This window comes from Calypte anna, chromosome 5A (genome assembly GCF_003957555.1).
Source record: "Calypte anna isolate BGI_N300 chromosome 5A, bCalAnn1_v1.p, whole genome shotgun sequence".
NCBI lineage: Eukaryota > Metazoa > Chordata > Aves > Apodiformes > Trochilidae > Calypte > Calypte anna.
In genome coordinates, this window is record NC_044251.1 from 33,254,193 (window position 1) to 33,278,168 (window position 23,976).

The following is a 23,976-nucleotide window of genomic DNA, read 5'->3' on the forward strand; positions in this document are numbered from 1 at the left end:
TTAGAGTACAGGGCATTATATAACGTCACCACTAGTTTTATCTTGGTTCCCTCTTTTCCTCCATACACCCACAAAGCCATCAAGAAGCTTTTCAGTATCGTTCAGTAAGATACAGTGACAGAAACTGAGGAGTTTTGTTCTGCTGGCAACTATTTATAGGGGTAAGAGAGTGGCTTCATCACTCAATCGATGAAGTGCAAACAATTTTTTTGCCACTTGAATGTTTTTTGCATTCTAAAATGGTCAAAATAGTGATTAAGTACTGCAGTACTGGAAAAGTGAAGATGAAAGAAGACAGGAAAGAACTTGAGTACACCAAAGAACGTAAGTTTCCTGCATTTGAAGTGAATGCAAATCCAAACACGAATTTCATCCAGGGTCCCAATTCAGCTAAAGAGGGCTGGAAACATTCTACAATAACAACTGAGTATATGCACGTAGCAATTTGTGTCATCCTTTTAAAGGTAACCCAGCCACCCAGAGATACCTAAATCCTTTATAACACTAACACTGAAGTCTTTATAACACTGAGCAGGCTCTTTCCTTAACCCTGAAAGCAGGCTATACAGGAAAAAGCATAAGTTATTCAGCAACCTAATTGCTCTAAATTATTTGTAATACAGCTGCTGTGATGTCAAACATTTGGTCATTCCCAACCTAGTAGAAGTCCCAACCCACCCAAGGTTTCATTCCTAGAGCATTGCAGGCTTCGCTGTCACCCGAGGCGCGGCCCCCCACGCCTCTCCAGTCCTAGGCCGGACGAAAGGCACCTCCGGCCTCTCCCGGCCCTTTCCCCTGTAAAAAAAGGAGGGAGCAGGACTTGGGACCCTGCCCGAGCCCCAGAGCCATCGGCCTGTGCGGGGCCGCACGAACGCAGGGGCCCTTTGAGGCCGCGATGGCTGGGCAGGGAGGGCAGCCCTGATGGGGAAGCGGAGGGGCCGCTCCCCGCTGCGGGGCGCCCAAGGTCTCTCGGCAGAGCTGGCAGTGAGGAAGGGGAAGCCGGGGGACACCCAAGCCCGGCCACCCCCACCCGGGCCGCGCTCGGCCGCACTGACTCAGCCCCCGCCAGGTCGCACACCTCCCCCCCGCTGCCTGTCCCGCGCTCTCTCGCGAGACTGTACGGCTGTAGACGCGATGTCCTTTGGGGCACTGGAGGGGGGCAGAGGGGAGGGGGGGAGAAGCTGGCCGTTTCTTGATTGACAGCGTCCGCCGCCAGTAGGTGAGCGGGACGGCGAGCACTCGGCCAATAGCTTCGCCCCAAGGCGAGAGGGGAGCCAATGGAGGGGCTCGGGGGGCGGGCCACGCCGCTGGCTGATTGATCCCAGCTTTGGCGTTGTTCAGTCAGAGCGAGAACATTCTAGAGGTGAGTACGGGGCAGCCATTGCCGGGGTTCCGTCAGCCGCCCCCTTCTGCCTGAGCTGCGCGCCTGCCGCCGCCTCTCCCTCCCCCCTTCCCTTTTCTCCCCCTTCCTCCTCCTCCCCCTTCTCACAGGTGTTGCTGCTAACGATGCTCCTGATTGTGTCTTGCCCCCAGATTGTCTGGCACTGCTGTCCCTGCTGATACCGCCCGCCCCAGGACGCCGGGACCCGGAGGCTGCGGCGTCCGCCTCCGCCTCCCACTCCGCCTGGATATAAGCGCCCCCACGGCCCTGTTCTCCTCGCATACTCGGCTTCGTCGCAGCCCGGGGCGAGCAGCGTTGGGTTTATGTCTTTATTGGACGAAAACGGTGAGTATTGGCGTAAGGTGTGTCAGTGCGGCCGAGATTGAGAGAAGGGTTTGGGTTCTGAAAAGGTCAAGGGACCGGGCGGGCGCCGCAGGCTGGAGTGGGGCGTCGGATTGACTCTCAACGGTGGATAGTGGGGGGAGGTTTTGTGTAACGAAGCGTCTGGGAGGGCGAAGAGTAACGACAAACAAAAGCCCCGACGTTTCGGTTGCACCCGTTCATCGGGTTTGTTTTTGTATGGCTTGGTTTTGTGCTTGGTTTGGGTTGTTTGGTTTGGGTTTTTTTTTCTTTTTTTTTTTTTTTTCCTTTTGATTTCCCCACCACCGCCATGCGACGAAACAAGATGGCGGCGGCTGGGCCGCGCCTCCCCGTGCTGGGGCGGGGGGGAAAGAGGGAGGGGGCGCACGGCGGGGGGAGCTGTGGCGCAGTTACCAACCCGGCGGGGGAGGGGCGGGGGGGAGTGAGCTGCACCCAGGGGTAGCCCTGGGGGGGCGGGGGGGAGACGGGAGGGCAGGGGGCAGCACGGAGCGTCCCCACCATCGCGGGTGGGAAGCGCATGCGTGGCTGGAGGTGACTTCCCCCCCTCCATCTTTTCTAGGGCTGACTCAGTGCTTAATTGCTGCATTTATGACTCATCACCAGGGCTGAGCGGGGCGGGCAAACGATGCTTTGAAGCACTGAGTCTTGTCTGCCTTCCCGCTTTTTCCTCTGTGCATAGTATATGGGGGGCGGGGGGGATGTGCTTGGGATGAGGAGTCCTAGGGACCAGGAGAGGGAGCTTTAGTCTACAATAGACAAAAGCGGTAATCGGGAAGGAGGGGGAGCTGCACTCTTTCTGAGAGCTCATGCTCTGTCACCGGGAAAGCTGCTTCCTCAGTGCATCTGCAGGCGCGTGGTCAGGTCACATGGTGGCTTTTCGTAGACATCTTAAGGAAAAAAAAAACCAAACCTTGCGCTTGAAAAAAGGTCCGCATACTTTTTGCTGAGGAAGGGTAAAACTGAATCTGAGCTAATGTACAACATAAGGGTTGTAAAAATCTGTTTGCTTCCTGTGTAAAGAAGTTGTAAACGTGACTGGAGAGACTCGGGCCATGTGGCACTATCAGACGTGCGTTTACACGTAAACACTAAGGAGGGTACTCTGATGTGTCAGCGCTTCTGTCATTAATGATAACTACATGATGACGTGTCAGAATAGCCATGCTGTAGTCAGGGCTGCCTGTGTAGTCAACCAGTTGTGGCTTAAATACTCCTGCGTCTGATTATAGAGACACAAGTTAATTTAAATATGTAAATACTGCTTAAAGCAACTTTAATAATAGGGTGCATGCTCCTTCCCTTTCCTCCTCTCTGCCCCCCCTCCCCCCAGCTTCCCCTAAGAAAAAAAAACAACTGGAAAAGCTGCTGCACTGCTCTGTGCCCCTGCATTTCTGGGCTTTCTACAGTGAAGCAACTTAGGTCAGACTTTTATCAGGCTTACTGTTCAGTCAAAACTCAACAGAAGCTGCTATGAGAATCCGTAAGTGAGAAGGGAGAATTACCTAATTTTCAACTCTTTCCCTGTGAATCCAACAAACTGGTAAGCCATGTAAAATTATGTTGGGCTGCAGATTGCTGCTGCTTTATCTAGCTGATACTTCTCAACTTCCTGACAGAATTTGGTTTGTGCGATAGGTTCATGCCATGATGTGGAATTTGAAACTGTTTTCCAGATCTTTTTCCTCCGTCCTGTGTGAAAACGTAGCACAGGACCCTTTTGGTGCAAGAGCCATTGGTCTCCAAAATAAATGAAGCAGTGGTCATTTCCCTTCTTTACTGAGAGCAGCACTCCTTCAGAAGTTAGTTGTATAGAAAATAGCCTTAAGCTGCTCAGTTCTTCATGGGTAGTAAGGGAGAAGAGGGTGGAAAGCTCTGTAGTGTAGTTGAGGAAAAGTTACTTAGCAGTACAGTAAAGGGTTACTGTTTTCAGTTCTACAACTTTAGGAAAACTGAAGCATAAATATTTTTTTCTTTTCACTCTAAATATAGTCATTTACATATCTCTAGCAGAGTCTGATTGGAGCACATTAAGATAAACTTCCCTTTCTGTTTATTAACATTTGCAGAGCTGTTGCGCAGCCACTGGTACCTGTATTGGGGAAACATAGCATACAAGCAAGAACCTTACAGCCTCGGTGGCGAAAATATTTTCATGTCAGAGACCGAGAACTCTTGCAGTCGTTTATGTCATCCCGTCTTCTCCAGACAGAAGATACCAAAAAACTGCAATCAAAGATCTCTTCATCTTATTGATAAAGCTACTAATAAGGCAAAATGTCTGTCAACGTCAACCGCAGTGTGTCAGATCAGTTCTATCGCTACAAAATGCCCCGTCTGATTGCCAAGGTAACTTGTTAAGCATTAGTGGTAAGTTGGTAGTGTTTTGCACAGCTTTCCTTAAAAAAGGAGGAAGAGAGGTGTGAGGTAACCATAGCATTCAACCAGGCACAGAACAAGGTCCCATCCTGTCCAGGCTGTGTGCACATTAGCTCTTCTCAGAAGACACACTTCAGAGTAGACCTTTGAAATAGTGATACGAGAAATGCACACTGGGTTTGGCTGTTCCCGTCAATCTGAAAATGCTTTTTCTTTCTTCAGGTGGAGGGCAAAGGAAATGGAATAAAGACAGTTATAGTCAACATGGTTGACGTTGCAAAGGCGCTTAATCGGCCTCCAACGTGTAAGTAGTCCAGTGTGACACAGTATTTTTTTTTTAATGATTGTATTTCAAGTGGCAATGTTAGTAGCATTCTTTCAAGAGTTGTGAGAAGGAAATGCAATTATCTCAGGGTGAAATAATGAACAGAAAGAACCAATCGCATATTTACTTGCTGTTTAAAAATTACAGTGAAGATCTGAGAGCAGTGGTGGTTATTACAATTTCTTTGCAGATCCTACCAAATTTTTTGGTTGTGAGCTGGGAGCACAGACCCAGTTTGATGTTAAGAATGACCGTTACATTGTCAATGGATCTCATGAGGCGAATAAGCTGCAAGACATGTTGGATGGATTCATTAAAAAATTTGTTCTCTGTCCTGAGTGTGAGAATCCTGAAACTGATCTGGTGAGTGCTCTGAGTTAATGGTAGCACTATGGAAACACTTCATTAGATGTCAATGGAAGTGGTGCAAAGTTAAGAGCTGATCCCAAATATCTGTGAAGAGAAAGTGGAGCGTGTGTGCACACACAACACCTGCCTTTGGGGATGGCTTTAAGTTTATAACTGTTCAAAACTTCTGAGATAAGTTGCTACTAAATTTTCTCTGGGGTGACAGTATTGAAACCTCTGTCTTAAACCTTTGGAGGTGATGATGTAAAACATCAGGTTTAAGCTTCAATTCATCATTGTTATGTAAGCAGTATGTTAACTGGAGGGTTTTCTTTTTTGCAGCATGTCAATCCTAAGAAACAAACTATAGGTAACTCTTGCAAAGCCTGTGGCTATCGAGGCATGCTTGACACAAACCATAAACTCTGCACGTTCATTCTCAAAAACCCACCTGGTAAGTGTGTTCCCTTATTTGGTGGAGATAAAGGGAACTTCTACAGTGTGGATGCTTTTTATGTAGTAGAAAAACAAATAGCTTGCATCTAATTAACATGTAAAAAGGTTCCAGCATACTCCTAGATTAAGTTGGTGGGTCGGGATGAAGTAGCTGTGTTGGTAGCTCATATATGAGCAGTATTTTCTGTTGTGATGCTGTAATCCTTCCAAAGTAGACATACTTGTAAAGAGGTGCATTTGCTTGTGCAGGAGAAAACTTAGTAGGATGGAGCTACTCACCAGTTGCTCATTGTGCTTTAAAGCCTTTAGGTCAGTGTGAAGTACAGCAGTAGGAAGTGAAAGCAGTAAATGCTAACTAATGTATTTGTTCTGTGCAAGCAACACTCTGTGGTAAGCATTTAGTTGCCTGCTGCAATTTAAGCTTGCTAGAATAGAAAAGTCTAACCTATTCCAGGGGTCTCTGCCCTGTGAGGTCACCTGTTATATAGACTTGGACAACCTTACGCCTTTATAAGAAACAAGACTTCCACCAAAACCAAAGGTTTCCCCAGCAGATGTACCTCGGCCTTGAATGTATCTGGGGACCAGCACTGGACATAACTTGCTGTTTATAAAAGCGTCCAAACCCACTTGGGGATTTGGCAGAGGTGCAGGATTGCAGGGACTTGAAGTTTCTGTAGTTCATAAGAATAAAACATAAAAATTCACTTTCAGAAAGTGGTGACACTGGTACAGGAAAGAAAGAAAAGGAGAAGAAGAACAGAAAAGGCAAGGACAAAGAGAATGGTTCTGTGTCCAGCAATGAGACACTTCCACCCCCACCACCAGAGGAAATTACTCCTCCACAGGTTGTGGTAAGTAGAAGGCAAAGTAAGGAGGTGAGGATGTGTGGTGAACTTGTAAATCACTGGTACTTCTTGAAAGTCAGCATTGCACCAGAAGTTCTTACAGTATCCAGAATTTAGCTGCTGAAATAAAAGGATTCCTGTGTCTCACCTGTAGCAGCTTTATCAGCTTTTCAGTAGTGGTGTGTATGCTTGCTAGCAGAAATAACCCCACAGGTGGCTACAAACTGAAGTCTAGTTCCCATTACTTCTGTCTTAAACCTGCCTTTGGTCCATCATCTTTGACTTCTAAACCATAGTGTAACCCTTTCTTTAAGGAAAAATCAAAAGTACCTATTCAGAAAAACACTCTCAAATCTGTATCTAGAAACAACACCCATCGTTCAGCTTGTAGTAGCATTTTATGAAACTTGGTTTGTTTTTGTTATTCAGGAAGAGGAGGACGATGATGACTGGGGTGAAGACACAACAGAAGAAGCCCAGAGGCGTAGAATGGATGAAATCAGTGACCACGCAAAGAACCTCACACTTAGTGAAGACCTGGAAAGAACAGTGGAGGAGAGAGTCAACATACTGTTTGATTTTGTGAAGGTGAATATTCTGGTTTTTGCTTAGTAGTAACTCCACTGTAGGTGTATAAAATGTTGGTGAGGAGACTGAAGGACAAGCTGCTTGAGCTTCTACCAAAGTTCTGGTTCCACAAGTAGTGGTGGGGAAGGAAGTGGTGCAATAGAGCATTGACACAGACCTCAGTAGCTGTAAAACATTTGTTTTTTCCTGTCTTTGTAGAAAAAGAAGGAAGAAGGTGTCATTGATACTTCTGACAAAGACATTGTAGCAGAAGCAGAGAGACTGGATGTAAAGGCTATGGGCCCTCTAGTTCTCACTGAAGTCCTTTTCGACGAGAAGATTCGTGAACAGATAAGGAAATACAGGCGTCACTTCCTTCGTGTAAGCAGTCTTTTGCACACAGTGTAACAGCTCTTAGGTTGGCTTTTTGCAGCAGCTACTTGGCTCAGTTTGAAAATTTCTTAGTACTGTGGGGAAGAAGGCTTCTTGTAATTTTGTCTTTAAACCACTACTTCTTAAATTGGCAAAACTGCAAGAAAGGGATCCTGTGGGGTGTTAAAAAGCTTTGTGCTCTCATGGAACTGAGAAACAGCCTGCAAACTACTCTTGCTTTTATCACAATTCTAGTTCTGCCACAACAACAAGAAAGCTCAGCGGTACCTTCTCCATGGCTTTGAGTGTGTGGTAGCCGTGCATCAGTCTCAGCTTATTTCTAAAATACCACATATTTTGAAAGAAATGTATGATGCAGATCTTCTGGAAGAAGAAGTCATCCTTGGCTGGGCAGAAAAGGTAAGGAGTGCTACTTCACATGCTGTGCTACTGAAGTACCTCAATGTAGTGTGCTGCATCTGGTTTCTCTGTTCTGGTATAATGGCTTGTGTAGATGTCTTCAAACAGCTAATCTGAGATAAGTTATTGTCAGGGAGAAACCTCCCTTTCAAAAATGGGCTATTGAAGGCAGTCAAGTGAGAGTTGTAAGGCTCTTAACGTATTTGAGTATTACCTGATTTAATGTGCTTCAGTATTCAAGCGAAGTGTTGTGTACTTCTGTCTTTCAGGCCTCAAAGAAATATGTTCCAAAGGAGCTTGCCAAAGAAATACGTGTCAAAGCAGAACCATTTATCAAATGGCTAAAGGAAGCTGAAGAAGAATCTTCCGGTAATGAAGAAGATGATGATGATGAAAACCTAGAGGTAGGAAAGGCTCACTTACTGTAAACAACTCCCAGGTTGTGCTGTTCATGCATGCTTAAGTCTTGTGCTTTGCTATGGTGCACTATAAAATATTCAAGTAGTGCCGTGTGTGTTGGGAACTGGGGAACACTGTGCTTCTAAAGGGTTTTGACAGAGCGTTTTTGGTATGCACGGTCGCTTGCCAACCCAACGTTATTTTTGTAACCAGTGCAGGTGCATAGCCAAAGACTGTAATAGCGGAGCAGTACAGTTTCTTACACAGTAGTAGCTTATACCAAGGAAGATTGAGGTACTGTGCATAAAGGCTTCTGTATTGGAAGAGTTACTGGGGTGTGTATTTGTTAGCAAAGCTGATTAAAGAACAAACAGTGTTTTCATCACAGTTAAGACCATGGTAAAATCTGTTACCTGTGCTCCAGTGACTGCCTTTTTTTTTTTTTTTTAGTACTTGCTCATGTTCCTGGCTGTGAGATCCTGCTTCCTACAGACAGAAACAGCTGCTTTCTAAAAACAGTATAGTTTCAGTATAGTTTCAGGACTTTTGAGTTGAGGTTTCCCATACAGTATTAATCCTTGCACTGGAAGGTGCTGTGCAGCATTTCATGCTGATAGGAGGGCTGTTAAGCTGGGTGGGTATTTCACATCTTGATGTTAAAATTGCTTCAGTGCATAATCACAGCAGTATTAAGCGTCTTTGTCTCTACAGGTGGTGTACTCTACAACTGCCAGTGAACCTAAAGTTGAAACTGTGAAGCCTGCAAACAATAAAGATGATGATATCGATATTGATGCCATTTAAAGTGATGCAACATAGCTTCCAGCATAATAATGCAAACTTTCCTGCATTTTCTGCCAGAAGTTTGACTTGTATGTGCACAAACTGAAATGGCTTAACATCCTGCTACTTTGTACTCAAAAATGTATCTTTTTACTGTGACTGGTCTTGTGTAACTAAGCCTAATACCAAGGAGTCAAGCACATCGGTGAACTGATCTGGTTTGCAACTGGCATGTTCTGTTTTGTTTTTCTAACTTGTGTTGGACACATACTTGGAGCACATTTATACAGTTGTGGAAATAAAGGATTTGGTTTTGGTCAGTCTTCATTTGTGACTCTGAATTACCTTATCTTTTTTCCAAGTAAGTATTTAAACAACTTGTGTAATGTTCAGTGTTTAAAAGAAAATTACAGAAAGCTGAATGAGAAAAAAATAGTTGAGCCTTGGCTTAGAGACTGTTGCAGGACTGGAGATGTGAAACCTGGTCAAGAAGCAGGTGTGTAAACTACAATGTAGAGATGCAAACTCCTGAAAAGGAAGGCAGCTGCCTGTGTTCTGATCTTTGCAGGCTTTTTAACAGGTGCTGACTACCTCAGTTTGTTTCTGAGGTTCTTTGTGGCTCTATCAAATACAGGTTTTAGTGCTTTGACTAGAGATGGAAAAACTGCAGCCCACAGATTGAACACCCTGCAGCTTGCAGCAGGCTGTGGCTACCACCCTGCTGTGTGCTGGCACCTGACTGCAGTCTGATTTGGGACGGGGAGCGAGGGCAGCATCTGACACCTTGAGCTCAGGAGCTCCTGAGGCTGACCTGCATAGCTCTGGAAGGGGGCTGGGTGGATCCTTAATGCTGACTCTGAGGTACTGGGTTCCTTTGGAAACATCAAAAAAAGCCCAGTCCATCTAAACCAGGAAAGAGGACCTGGTGAGGAACAGCCTTTGGCCCAGTGGTGGGTCACTGGCAGGGTTTAGGGAGGGCTTTTTGTTGCTGTTCAGACTTCTGCTCTGTAAAACCTTGAGTGGAAGGAGTGATATGAGATGTGTAAAAGTTTGAGAAGCTCCCAGTGCACAGGGAGTTGCTTTTCCCAATCAGTGCTAGCAGAACTTGGATGAAGGGGAAGTTTTTGTTTCTTGGTTACTTTGTGTTTTCCTCTCCAGAACAGTGGGGTGCACGGCATGAACTTGTTGTGTTGCAGGTGGTCCTGGCATGGAATTGTCCCTGGGCACTGGCAGTGGAGGCAAACACTTTGAAAAAGTGAAGCCATGGAGTGTTCGAAAGTATTATTTTAGATGGATGTTTGCAGTAGCACAAAACCTTATTTTTAATTTTACTATGAACTTAACTCCTGGCTTTTCCTTTTGAAGAAAGTATGTTCTCTGTTTAAACTGTCTCAACCTGGGAGACAAATTACTAATCCCATGTGACCTCTCCAGCAGGTACCTCCTGGCACAGGCACATCCTGCCTCCCTTGTGTAACAGTTGTGAGCACACAGTTGCAGGCAGCTGCCTGCCAGGCTGGAAGCAGGGCTGCAGAGGTTGGGATGTGTCAAAATCCCAGCTGTTAAGAGAGCTGATGGGTTTTGCTTGAGACTGCTGTAGAAAACATGGGTGGACTCTAGTTTCTCTGGGTAGCAACTAAGAGACTATAATCTGGAACAAGTTCAAAGCAAAAAGCTTAAACTTCAGGGGTGGTGACAGGGAAGAGTTCATCAGTTGTTACATGCTGAGTGACTGTGTCTGGATTGATGCCACATCTGGGATAGGACCGGAAGGTTTCTGTCGCAACACTGCATGATGTTGGCTGCTACCATCTGTGACATGGTGAATTCTTCATTTAGAGGCTGGGTAGTTTCATTTTAGAGCAGAATTGGCTGCAATTGAAAGCTGCCTCCAAAGGAGAGAGTTTCTTTTCTACCCCAAAATGTAGTGACTAGCAAGACAAACCTGTTCTTCCATTAGGGAAAATAAGATAAAAATCCAACAGGAAGACATCTTTGTGTCGGATGAGTGAACCTGCTGTGCTGATGTCATAGCAAAGATCTATGATGGTAGATTGGGGTCAACAGGTTGGGAGTATTCAGGGTGTGAAAGTGTTCTTGTCTGTAGTAGCCTACATGTGGATCTGGTTAAATGAAGTACCCCTGGTATTTGGACTCAGAGGAGGCTTCTAGAAGCACTGAGGCCACCACTCCCTATAAAGTTCTTGGCACTTAGGCTTCTCACCTTATTTTCACTGTTCATTTCTCTGTAGCTACCTACCAGGCAGCCTCATGTCTCTGCCTGGTAAGGTCATGCCTCCTAGAGGCAGTGCTAAGCCACAGAGAGGTGATTGGATACCTCGTATGGCCTCAGCAAGTCCAGTCCTGCCTGACCCAAGCTTTCTGTGATGGAGTGACTACATCAGTGGACAAGAGCTATGATGTCATCTGGTCTTCTGTCAGGCCTTTGACATGGTCTCCCACAACATCCTTGTCTCTAAATTGGAGAGATGGATTTGACAGGTGGACTGTTTGGTGGATGAAGAATTGGTTGGATGGTCACAGATGGAGAGTAGTGGTAAGTGGTTCAGTATAAAGATGGAGATTGGTGGTAGTGTCCATCATACTGGGACCAGGACTGTGTAATATCTTAATGACACAGTAGGAGTGACTGGTCCCTCAGCAAGTTTGCAGATGAGACCAAGGTGAGTGATGCAGTTGAAACTCATGAGGGACCTGAACAAGGTCAAGAAGTGGGCCCATGTGAGACTAATGACATTCAACAAGGCCCTACAGCCTGGGTCAGGGCAAGCCCTGGTATCATACAGTCTGGGAAAGAAGGAATTGAGAGCAGCCCCATATAGAGGGACTTGGGGGTACTGGTGGTGGATGAAAAGCTCAATGTGAGCTGACAATGTGCAATTCCATCCCAGAAAGGCAGCTCTGTCCTAGGCTGCACCAAAAGAAGTGTGACTGGCAGGAGGTGATTCTGCCTCTACTCCACTCTGGTGAGACACCAACTGGGTTCTGCATCCAGCTCTGGAGTCCTCAGGACAGACATGGACTTGTTGGAGCAAGTGGACCTGGTTCCTATGAAGGCAGGCAGAGAGTGCTGGGGTTCATCCTGCAGAGCAGAAGGCTCTGGGGAGACATTATTGAAGCCTTTCAGTACTTAAAGGAGGCCTATAAGAAGCAGACTTTGAGCAGGGCCTGTTGTGATATGAAAAGGGGCAATGGTGTTAAAACTTAGAGGGCAGATTCAGACTAGATACAAATAAGAAATATTTTTAAATGAGGGAGGTGAAACTGGCATAGGTTGTCCAGGGAAGTGGTAGGTGCCCCATCCCTGGCAACATTCAAGGTCAGGTTGCATGGGGCTCTGAGCAACTTAATGTAGTTGAAGATCAGGCTTCCCCCACTGCAAGGGGGTTTGACTAGATGATCTTTAAAGGTTCATTCCAACCCAAACTTCTGTAATTCACATTTTGCTGTTTCCTTCTCAGATCTTTAATTAATGCTAATAAAAATGAGAGTTCGTTTTGTTGGCACTTCTTTAGGGAAGGAATTAGAAGTTTCCTGACTGGATTTATTGCTGCTGCTATCTGATTGAAACTAAGAGGTACCTCTTTAAAAGGCAACTAGCTTGGTGTTCAGATACAATCTGCTCAAAGCCCCAAAGAGAGTCCTGGCACCAGGAAAGCAAACGGTAAGTGTTGGGTTATTTCCCTCACTTCATACCACACAGTCTTTCTGCTTAAAAACCTCAGCATGAATGCTGTGATTTGGCAGGTGGAAGGTTTAGCTGCAGGTCCATTAGCCTTGGCTTTACAAACCTTCATCTCCCTCCAGGAGCCTGTGATTAGGAGCTTTGCTGCAGCTCAGCTGCCTTCATCACTCTCTTCTCTTCGCCCAGCACAACAGGGAGCTGCCCTGCTGATGGCTTTGCTTAGGGCAGCAGCCCAAGCAGATGAAAGGAGCTCAGGGGCTTCAGCCAGGCCTTGAAATCCTGCTTATTGTTGTGCGTGTGAGAAGTAAAATTGCCTGGTTTTACTTTTATCAAGGAGAGCCTAAAAAAACGTCAGTAGAAGCCAAGGGCCTCGCTCAGCTGCGCACACATAAAAAGGATACGCATGGTGTAAAAGGACGCTCTCTGCCCCTCAGGGTGTGCAGCTCTGGCTTGTAGTAAGGCAGTGGTTGAAGACAAGGGAAAGGTGATCTGAAGGGACAGCAGTAGGCAAGGTATCATGCCCAGCACTCTATTTCCCCTTGCTGTGGTAGCAGCTGCCCCAGCTGGTGCAACTGTGACGCTCTGGAAGAGGTCAGCTTTCCAAACAGTGAGGCTCACCCTGCAAAGTTGCCTGTGTGAAATGTTACCAGGAGACTATCAGTCCTCCCCACCAAAACTTCCTTCTTTTGGCTGAGATGCTCATTGAAAGACCCCATCTCCACCCAAGTCCAACAGCTCGGTTGATTTGTTGCTGCCCAAGTTACCATAGAGTTAAACAAGTTGATTTGTAACTCTAGTAAATAATATTTAGTATGTGGGTGTATGCCAGTTGTGAAAGTTCTGAACCTTGATATTTGAAGAGGTATCACTGGAAAGTAGTAAAGGAAGCAATCTGTAAAAAAGTCATCCTTACATTTGGGGGCTGCTACAGGGTAGTAATACAGATTGCAGCAGTTCTGGGCTCCCAGTGAAACCAGCAGATGGAAACGGCAAGGAGAGACAGAACAAAAGTAGCTGACCCACCAATTAGTCTTCCAAATTGTGGCAGCTATTTTCTTCTCAAACTGATTACTCCGAAAAAGCCTTGGAGGGCCATTACTGAGGACTGACTCCTTGGCATTCAGTAACACCACTGAACCGTGAAGATGTAGCACAGAAAACCCAGAAGTAAAGACAATAAAAAGCATCTTGAAAACAATGCTCTCTAAAGCCTTATTTGTGAAACATTGTTTGTATTCTCAACTTACAGACAAAGTCTTACTAAGTGTTTGGAGCCACTGGGATTATTAACTTGCTGGACAGGCTCCTGGCAATGGCTGTTTTTCATTTGGAAGACAATCATCTTGCTGCCATGGAGGCATCAGAGTCTGTCCCTTTTATAGGTTAGGAGCTGTTCTGGGGCCCCTGACCAGCTTTCCCAGGATGTCACCTCCTTACGATAGCACTGGCCCACTCTAAGTATCTCCACAGCTTCCTTAGAACTGTTCCAGTTGGCATCCATCAGGGGTATGGCCGCAGCACTCAGATGATGCTGCCTTTAATTCAGTAAAATTCTGTAACTCCTTAATGCTTTTCAGAAGAAAAAAATAATAGTAATTGAAAGCAGAATTTGTTGATATATATAATTAGAAACCAAAAAAACAGGAGCTCAGTTGATCATTGTCAGTAAAAGACAAGCTCTTGGCTTGTTCTCACACCTCCTTCCATTTTGCTCAGGTCCAAGGTTACTTGGGTGCATCACATTGAATGCAGGTAGCCACACACCAGTAAGGAGGGGGGAAAGGTTGCAGAGCCTGTTCCTGCTCTCAGGGCCCTGAAATCTTCTGGGGCTGGAGCTGGAGAGCACTGTTTTGCTGTTTTTTCCATGGCTAATCTTATCACATTACCATGGTGCTGCATGCATTTTCTGCAGTGTTTTCTTTCTCAAGAGGGGAAGAGATGATACAAAAAGGAGAGCTCTGAACTGAGCCCAGAGGCACTTCAGCCATACACTGCAGATAAGGGAAGCATCAGCACCAGGAACTCCTCAATGGGAGGTTTGTGTGGGTGTTGTATTATTCTCTCTGAATGTTTGCTTCGTACTGTTTTTTTCTATCTACCTGGTATTAATAAACCCCAGCTAATAGCACTGACGTCAATGGAGTTTGGCTCTGTATCTGTGCAATTAAAGCTGACATCTGGCATCTTTAAAAGAAACATGAGGAAAGTTTTTTTCCCCAGGAGAATCCTATCTCTGTGTTGTTAGGGAACTGTTAATAAATTATTTATTAATTAATTATCACTCTTATGGACAAAATGAAAGGTGCACAAATTGTGAACTGAATAGTTCACATAGAAGACTACACAAAGAAGGAAAAGACTAAATAAAGAGACAAAAGATTTTCATGTGTTCTCTGATGCTGAGAAACCTGGATTTAAAAGCTTCCATCTCCTGCCTCTGTTGTTCCTTCAGCCTGTGCTCATATTTTGTATCACAAACCGGAGGAGACAGCAGTCCCAACTGGATGTGCTGCGGGGCTTGGGGTGGTTATGGACAGTGGACAAACACATTCGGGGGGGAACACAAAGCAGGACCACAGTTACAATGATAGCTGCCTTGGTGGGGAAAGTCACAGGGTTTTAAATGAACTCTTAAATTCTTATTTATAATCGGATGTTTAATCCAGGAGTTTGAATTCTCTGTGCCTTCTCCATGAAGAGGATGGATAGATTTTAGTTTCCATTTATTCATCTGAAAGAGTAAATATAAGAAATGCAAGATCCAGAATGCAGAAAGGACAAATATAAGGAAAGTCATTGACTATAGGTGGACTTTTCACAAAATCAGAAGAAACAGCTTAAACAAGATAAACAATGTCAGTCTTGTCCCAGGAGGTCAGATTAAGGCAGTAACTGGATTCACTCAAGCTACTGTGAGGAACACACCACCTCCAGAAGAACAAAGTCCTCACTAAAGTGCAGCGGTACTGAAAAAGGGGAGGGAAAACTTTCTGTAAGGAAAGCAGGCTGGGTGCTTCCCAGAGGACGTCACCAAAGAACACCATCTTCACCTTGCAGCCAAATGGAGAAACCACATTTTTTTAGCATGTAACATGACTTGCTGAAGTTAGCAGTCCATGGATGAAAAAAAAAAGAAAAAAACAAACAAAAAACCCCAAATATATTTTAGAAGTACTTACATGTAGGCAGAACTATCTGTGTGCTCCTAATGCTGATTAAAAATAAAGGGGATGGGGGCTGCCAAGTCCACCTGGCCACCTCCCGATCAATCCCAATGCCAGAAGAGAGGAGCTACATACTTGGCAAAATGAATGCCATAGCGAGAAAGAGGTGCTCATGAAGCCCCTGGAGCTGTGCAGCCTTTCCCCACTAACCAGTCTTGGTCAACCTCCTCTCTTTCATGAATCTGGGGATGCTTTCAGTTTTGCAAGGCCAGGTTTGGGTGCCTGGGACACGACAGACCCCTTGAGGAGGGCAGGATTGCGATGGCTGGGAGGGAGGCATAAGGGAATCCAAACTCGGCACCATGGGAATGACTGGATGCATCCTGCTCCAGGCCAGCGAGCAGGAAGGTGAAGGTGGCCTTGGAACGTGGGTGGTGGAGGAGAAAGAGGTGACAAGTGAGGCCTTCCTGTTTGGTAACACCAAACCAACAGGCTTGTATCAGGCAAGACCGTGGCTTCATCTGAATCACCCAGAGGGAACCGAGTGTTCCTGGTGGGAGGAGAAGTGGGAGAGCAGGTACCTGTCTGTTGTGAAAACCTTTTCTGGGGGCGTTTGGTGATGCTCACCAGGGAGCTGCAGTGCTTCATAAGCAGCAGGCACTAGCTGCTGCAGTTTCTGGTTTTTATTATATTGTTGCCACCTTTGTTCCTGGTTTGTTTTTTTTTTTCCTCAGAACTGGGGGGTGGGACTGGAGGTAGAAAAAAAAAAGCAGTATCACTAATACCAGAAAACCTGTTCTGCAGGAAAACCTGCAGGTTTGTGCATGGGGAAGGAGTGGCTGCACTCATGACCCAACCTGCCCTGCACATGGCAGGCCGGGAAGGTGATCAGGGATGACAGGCACCTTCCTCTGTTCTACCTGTTCCCAGGAACCCATTCTCAGCCCTGAATGAAGGAGGTTGGCTGCTTTTCAAGGCCTGACTTGGTAACCTGCTAGGAGATACTGGATACATCTCCTCATAGACTACTCCGATTTTCCTGTTCCATGGGATCTGCTCTGCTTTGGTGGCAAAAATTCTCTGCCTTGGTCCAGAGCCAGTCAGTGGTGGGGGATTTTGGTGTCTGTAATGGAGACACCTATGGCTGTCAGAGGGTTAACATCACAAAGAGGTCTGCACCCTGTAGAGGTACCTGAGTATCAAGAGAAGCCACCAGGGCTGGGAATTTTCCAAGACCCATTTTCCTTCCCTGAATTCTGTTTCTCCATAGCAGGAGAGACCCATTTCCCAGGTTGTAGCACAAGAGAACCTGGCTCTCCTGGACCTCAGCTCTTCCCTCCGACACACAACCACACATGCACAGCCTCACCCAAGCAAGGCGGAGCAGGTGACGGGAAGGAAACGGGCAGATTTTTGACCCGCACCCAGCCTGGGTGCCATTTGTGGTCCCGAACACCGCACCACCACCCCTGCCCAGGGCAGGAGGGCACAGCACAGGCCGTGACCCTGGCGTGGGGTCCAGGCCCACGGGGAGCGCAGGAGCAGGTTAGGGCAGCAGGGGCCCCTCTGCGGAGGAGGAAGGTGGGTTTGCGGGTGGAGTCCCCAGGCAGCCCCCGCCGCCGGGCCCGGGGTTCGCCGCGGCACCGACCCAACGACACGGCACCCACCCAACGACACGGTACCGACCCCACGACACGGCACCCACCCAACGACACGGCACCGACCCCACGACACGGCACCGACCCCACGACACGGCACCGCGAAGCCGCCAGGGGGCACCCGTGCAACGGCGGCACCGCCCGCCCCCGCCCCGCGCCCAAAGCCCCTCTGGAGCCGTAACGGGGAGGGATAGGGGAGATGGAAACAAAGGAGACAAACAAAGGAAAACAATGTAAAAGAAAATAAGGGGGGGGAAAAAAGAAGGCGGCGAAAAAAGAAAAAAAGAAAAATAAAAGGAAAAATAGAAAATAAAAAGAAAAAAAAAGGAAAATAACTACATTTAAAAATAAAAAATCACAGTAACAAAAAGAAATACAAAGAAAAAGCACATTTAAATACTCCCCACCACCTACAATTTTCACAGTTATGAGTATCTGATGGCTGTGGATCTGCCAGGATAGGTTTCCTCTCTTGCAGTACCAACCGAGTTCACATCTCCTTCCACATATTTTGGGGGAAATAAGCACAAAATTCTCTGTTGGACAGAAAGGAGGTTCCTGGCTCCAGCCTCGCACCACCCTTCTTGGCAGCCCCTGAGGTAACCAGGGCCATGCCAGCCACAGGGCCCCAGGAGGCACAGGGAGCCTTGGGACTGGGAGGTGGAAAAGGGGGCACCTTGTCCCACTCAATCCTAGCATGGCCAGTGCCTTGCAGCACAGGAGATACCTCCCTGTAAGGAAACAGTGAGGAGCTGTGTGATGGGGCAGCTGGTGGATGGAGGTGAGGCCAGTGGAAATTATTCTCTCCCAAAACTACTGTCAAGAAAGTGTTGGAGAGTGGGAAAGACAGATACAGCTGCTTCTTCATCACATGCAGGCTATAAATCAGAAGGTATTTGCTTCCAGAAGGCATATAGTACATCACTGTTATACCCAGGAGGACTTGCTTGCAGATACCCTCCAGCCTGTGTTATACAGGATGATCTTAAACCGCTGGAGCATGTAATCTCAATTCCCATGCTCCGAGGGCAAAATATTGCCCTTTATGTTGGAGGATATATTCAGGTCATACATAGACTGCTTACCCTTGGCGGTGCTTTCTCCTGCAGGAGAAACTACCACATCTCCACACCCAGCAGAAGATCCTCTGTGCAGCTCCTGACTCTGTTTCTAGGTAACACATCTTATGAACCAGCCATTTCACCAGCTGTGCTTGCCCAAATGCCATGTGAGGGGGGATCCTGCACATGCAGCCGGGTGGTCCTTCACCCCTGCAGGTACTTACCCTGTACTGGTGATGGTCTCAGGAGTTCAACCTTCCTCCTCAATCAGCATGGGATGGGGTGGTGGTGTCAGGAGACAGATAGTCCCTTTTCTTGCACCAGTGACTCACTGTGAAACATCCTGCAGTCCCCCAGTCCCCCCTCCAGCTGCATCTATGAGACCTAAGGTGATGCAACACCTCCAAAAAGCTGTATTAGTAGGAGAAGTTGCAGGGAGCTGCAGAGAAAATACAGCTAATGGCCTGGCAGCAACACCATCCAGCTCCTGCCCAGAAGTCCAAGAGGATGAATCTGAGCATCTATTTTTGTGCCCACTCTCCTGTAATGTTATTTTTCTGCAATAATGCAGCAAAACTTAAGTGAAAAGAACAGTGGCAAGAGCATGAGCCATGCAGGAGGAACGTGCTCCCTACATGATCCCAACTCGAGCTACTCCTGGAGAGCAGGGTTGAGCATCTTGGCTTTGTTTGGGCAGCAGAAGAGATGACAGAGGGGTGGTGGAGTGGGTTGATGGTGGCTGAATCATCTGGCCTTGCAGAGCACCAGGGGCAGCAGCTGCTCTGCCGGCCCCCATGTCTTTCTAACTTCTTTAAGCACAAATGCCACCTGCATCTTCTGGGAGGGCTTTTAGCTGACTGCCAGAGAAGTGAATTTATGGCCTTGCAAGTGTCAGGGAAACAGAAACCTAATTGCCTGACAGATTTGGGCAGTTTTTATGTACTTGAGCTCCTTTCAGTTACTACTGTGAAATCAGATGCCTGGGGAAAGGCTGCTTGGCCCCATGTGTCTCCAAGAGGGGGGAAAAATGGGCATCAAAGTCCAAAAACCAGGGAAGTTGGGCCTGGGTGGTGTGCACTGTTTGCAGGGACAGTATGAAGGCAGTGCCACTGATGTCACCTGCAGCAGGACAGGGTGGCTTCAAGAGGGTCCCTGCAACCCCCTTTCCTCTCCCTGCACCCCATGGCTCCCCATGGCTCTCCACAGTGCTCCCACCCCAGGAGGGACCTGCCAGGCCCTGTAAGACTGGAGGGGTTTGTCACATTTCTAAGAAGTGGATTTTTTTCCCCCAAAGGTGTATTGTGAAAAGAGCTGGGTCTCTGTGTCCCTCTTTTCTTGTTTGTCCATGAAACATTAAACCCAGGTCAGGACATTAAATCACCTCTTGTTTAGGCTTTCTCAGAAGGCTATTTTCTCCATGCTGTGTTGCTGATTGAGGCAGGAGGCTTCCTCCTCCCCACTCTCCTCCACCTCCTGAGGCTTTGATCCCAGCAGCTCTGGAAACTAAGCTTTGAAAATACAGTGATTTCACAGACGTGTTGATTAGGAAATGAAATTCCAAGAAACAAATGACAACCCGCCTGCACCACCTGCCTCTGTAAGGCTGGAGCTCCTCACCAGGAAATGTATTCTCATATTTTTTGACACATCCAGGGTGTTGTATTATTAATACAAAATGCAGACAGTACTTCTTAAGAGAAAATTACTTCCAAAGAAACTGCACTTTTTTTTTTTTTTTTGCTTTTTTTTTTTCCTTTTTTTTTTCCTTTTTTTTCTTTTTTTTCCTCAGTTTTTCCTGTGAAGACAGCTCAGTCCTTCCTCCTTGCAGAGCAAAAATGAAGTGTACATTCACCCTGGAGCAGGGACGATCTCCCGGGCACATAGAAAGACCTCAGGAATTGCTCTCCCTTAGAAGACTGTTAATCATGGTTTCCAGTTTTATAGGAAAATGGATTTAACAGAGGATGAATTGAAATCTGGGGACCACCATGATTAATTCTACAGAAAAATAACTTCTGCCCTTCAGTCCTGTGAGGACTGGAATGCATCTAGTCCATCCACCTGGGATGAGTAGAGGACTAGGTCATGTGGCTGCCTCCACAGCAGCCGTGATGCCACACAGTGATTCTGAGCAAGTCTTTCTTATTCAAACACGGCAAAATCCAGCTCTGAAAAACAATCTTTTTCCCCTTCCCATCTGTATTGGTTTTTTGCACTGTGTTTTTCTGAGTGTTCCTGACACTATTTTGACTAGGCCAACCCAGGGTGGGAGTGTTTTGGGGGGCTGATTCATTTAATTTTTAGTACTGGGAAAGCAGGGATTGTCCTCAGCAGGGGATAAGCTTGGACAGCTTAGTACTCCAAGCCTAGGACAAGTGGGATGGTGAATTCATCCTGCCTGGCCAGTCACCACTGCAGCAGCCAGAACCTGCCAAGCCTCACTGAGGCCGTGCTCCTGTCCACAGTAGGGAGTAAAAAAATATGAAGGGAGGTTCCCATTTCTAGAAACTGCCATTTCCTTGGAGGCTTGATGTCTCGGCATCAACCTAAAGACAGCTGCAGGGTGGTTCAGTTGTTGCTCCCTTGGGAATCAGACCCCAGAGAGCCCAGCTCCACAGTATGGTCCCAGCACAACTCCAGGCAGCCCAGCCAGCTCAGAGCCATCACACCCAGCAGAGCCCCAGGCTGCTTCACTGTGTGCAAGGAAGCAGACCCAGAAGTGTTTGGGTGGTGGATGTGGATAAGGTGGGCTCAGCAGCTTAGCAGAGAGGCTGGGAATAGGTCAGGAACTGTCAGCCCCCAGTGCTGGCCACAAAGCATGATGGCAGGGACCAAGCTGATTTGGTTCAGAAGAGGTTCCAGGAGCTCCTTGAAACTGGCAGAACTGCTGTAGGAGGGGAAAACCAAAATGGTCTGTACCTGTGCCAAGCAGGTATGTATGGGGTAGGATGATGGTTCAGACATTCCTACAGCAGTGGGTGGGACTTTGGGGGTATTAGTATATTCTTTGACTTCAGTTTAAAGTTTAATAGAAGGTTTTTAAAAAAGGCTTGAAAGGAAGATGAGATGTGCGCAGGTACCTTTCTGCAATGCAGAAATACCTGCATAGGAAGAAGATCAGTTGCTGGGAAACATGGCAAGTATCAGGAAAGGAGCGACTTGTCTCTGGCTGGCACCAGAGGTTTGATGTGAAAAGGCTGTGAAGGGCCTTTCAGAAAAGGCAGATCATTTTTTCCCTGGATGTAATGACAAAAAGAGACCTAAGGAAGCAATGCAAAGAAAAACTGTCAAAACAATAAGCCAGGAAAAGAAGCTTTGCAGAAGAGCTTTGAATGGGTGCATGTGCTGTGACAGGGCATGTATCAGAGTCAGAGAGGTTGGAGCATGTAAGATGAGCGATGATGCTCATCTAGACAGGATGGACCTTATTCTTCTCTTCTTTATCTTTTATATTCTGAAATATCCAAGCAGACAGGGTCTGACTTCCAAACAGAGGTAGACATTGTCAACCTTTATCCCTGTAGACCTTCTTCTCCACCAGCACAGAAAGGATGAAACTTTTTCTCTCAATAGGTTGACTCTCCTCCCTTGGTGCTGCTTAAAAATCAGTCCAAAAATTTAAAACAGGGATACACACTTACACCTGTAGATCATTCTGCACAAGATGTCCTGTTGGGAAGGGAGTTTTCCTGGTGAACTACAAGACACCCATTTTGTACTCCTCAGAACCCATGATGCAGCAGCTCTGCTCCCTCCCACTGCTCCTGCACACAGAGACATCCCTGAAATGCCGGTGGCTCATCCCCTCTGCAGTGTGGGGGATGCAGGCAGAAGCAGAGTAGGAGGTGGGGATGCAGAGTGGGCAAGGGGTGGGAGAAGGTCAAGAAGCCCTGACTGACATCCACTGCAGTATGAGACTGCTCTGGTTGCTCCAGCTGTCTGCTCTTGCTCTTACTCTTCCCTTCCCGTCCTCATCCTATCCCCATCCTGTTCAAATATTAGCTTGCAAGTGACATCTCTGACACCTCCAGCTTTCTCTCTGTACATCACAGCTTTTCATCTCTGGCAGTTAAAGGAAAAGCAGTGGGGGAAGGGACCAGACACCAAGCAGCTGATCTAAAGCACCTTCTTACTAATGACATTACATGCCCCCCAAGCAAGAGAAAGGTTTTGAGGTGTGGTTAGAGTGGTGACCAGAATATCTCCCCTCTCCCTATGCTGTAGGTGATGCTTTTGCCAAGGTGCCAGTGGCAGAAGGCAGCTCTGTGACAGGACAGGGGACACAGCCACCTCTGTTTGGAGCAATGCCAGAAAAACCACAATCTGGTGGATGCCAGGAGCACGTGCTTCTGCCAAAAGTCCTGTTACAGGAGTATGCAGGGTAAGCAGCTGCTGTACCGTGCAGTGGTCCTGGAAAAAAAGCACAGGTTGAATTAATCTGCAGCAAGAGCCACCTTCCTTCACTCTGCTGCCTGCAGGGTGTTTGCTGCAAGTAACAGCTGAATCACGGCAGCCTGGGGTAATTAGGGGGTGTGAAGCTCAGAATCACTTCAGCTGCAGGGAATCTCACTCCCCTCCTTCTAAAGGACACTGTTTGTGGCTCTAAGGAGCTCTGGTGCTGTTCTAATTAATGATCGATCCCGTTAATGGCTGATAGTACACAGTGAATGCAGGTGTCAGTCATGATTCAGACAGCAGCAGATGGCTTTGCCCATAGGATGTGAGGTGTCCTGGAATCCTAGTCCTCCTCCAGAGCCTAAGGGAGAGTGACAAGCTGAGCTGCCAGGTGATGGTGTCATACTTTCCAGGTCCTGTCAGCTCCTCACTGCTCCCTCCAGGAGCTAAGCTGCATCAAGACCTCAAATGAAGTTGATGTCCTGGCTGTGGGGGTGTGGCAGTGGCAGGAGATTGTGCCCATGGGGTCCTGAGGAGGTTCTGCAGAGCCCATGAGCAGCTACAGCAGGGCCCACAGTCTCTGCTTGCCTTTGGGTGGCCAGCCTGACTGGCAGCCCAGAGGCTATGAAGGAAGAACTGGTGGGCCTGAACATCTCTCAGTGCACTGGAAAACATTCCTTCTGCATCTTTTTCTAAAACACAAAGGAATGCTAAATATGCAGGTCTGCTTCTCCAGATCCTTGAGCTGTGTGACAGCCTTTCCCCTGGTGCATGGCTGCTGGAAGGAGCTGGGGACCAGCCTGCAGAGGGGAGAGGCAGGCTTGCCAGGTCTGCTTTCCAGCTGGGGAAATCCCCATCTGCTTCTGCTCTCTTCCTCCTGAATAACCTTTTCATAACTCCTCCTGCTCTTTATGTTTGGGACTTCCGAAACCTCTGCCAACAGCAAATGCTCTCACCTTCGCATGCCTGGAGCTTTCTGGGGACTGGGACCCACCAGAGCAGTTGTTATAGTTTTCCAGGGGCTGTCCCCTCTCCTACCCCTCTTGCCTTTACCCAATTCACAGGCCAAAGAGGGGACACGGGCATGCACATGTTTCAGTATGTATCTCATTTTTAATGCATTTATTTTTAGCTTGTTTTTGTGGCCCGTAGAGGATTCCACAGGAAATCCTGCAGCCATGGGATCACCGACAGCTCAGGTTCCCGATTGTGTTACATACGTTAACAGAGATGTGATCTATACGGGGTTTTTTAAAAAGCAGCTATAAATACTTCCTCCAGCTGCACCAATATCCCCTGCTCTCTCCTCCCTCCATAGCACCTGTTGACACTCGTG

The 23,976-nt window shown here is 47.2% G+C and overlaps 1 protein-coding gene and 1 non-coding gene across 3 annotated transcripts; both read left to right on the top strand.

Moving 5' to 3' along the window:
* The first annotated feature begins 1,365 nt into the window (after positions 1–1,365).
* EIF5 (eukaryotic translation initiation factor 5) lies at positions 1,366–8,983 on the top strand. Of its 2 annotated transcripts, XM_030452734.1 has the most exons (11): positions 1,366–1,726; positions 3,829–4,108; positions 4,361–4,442; positions 4,654–4,826; positions 5,154–5,265; positions 5,982–6,121; positions 6,545–6,703; positions 6,902–7,063; positions 7,310–7,474; positions 7,744–7,878; positions 8,585–8,983. In XM_030452734.1, exons 2-11 carry the CDS (start codon positions 4,037–4,039, stop codon positions 8,675–8,677), a joined length of 1,293 nt encoding a protein of 430 aa, XP_030308594.1. In that variant the 5' UTR covers positions 1,366–1,726; positions 3,829–4,036; the 3' UTR covers positions 8,678–8,983. The 2 variants fall into 2 exon arrangements, with proteins under 2 accessions (XP_030308594.1, XP_030308595.1); XM_030452735.1 differs by lacking the exons at positions 4,361–4,442; positions 4,654–4,826 and having other exon boundaries at positions 1,377–1,726.
* LOC115598488 lies at positions 5,643–5,766 on the top strand. The gene has a single exon (XR_003987695.1). It is a non-coding gene; the product is annotated as a small nucleolar RNA SNORA28 (small nucleolar RNA).
* Positions 8,984–23,976: the final 14,993 nt, after the last annotated feature.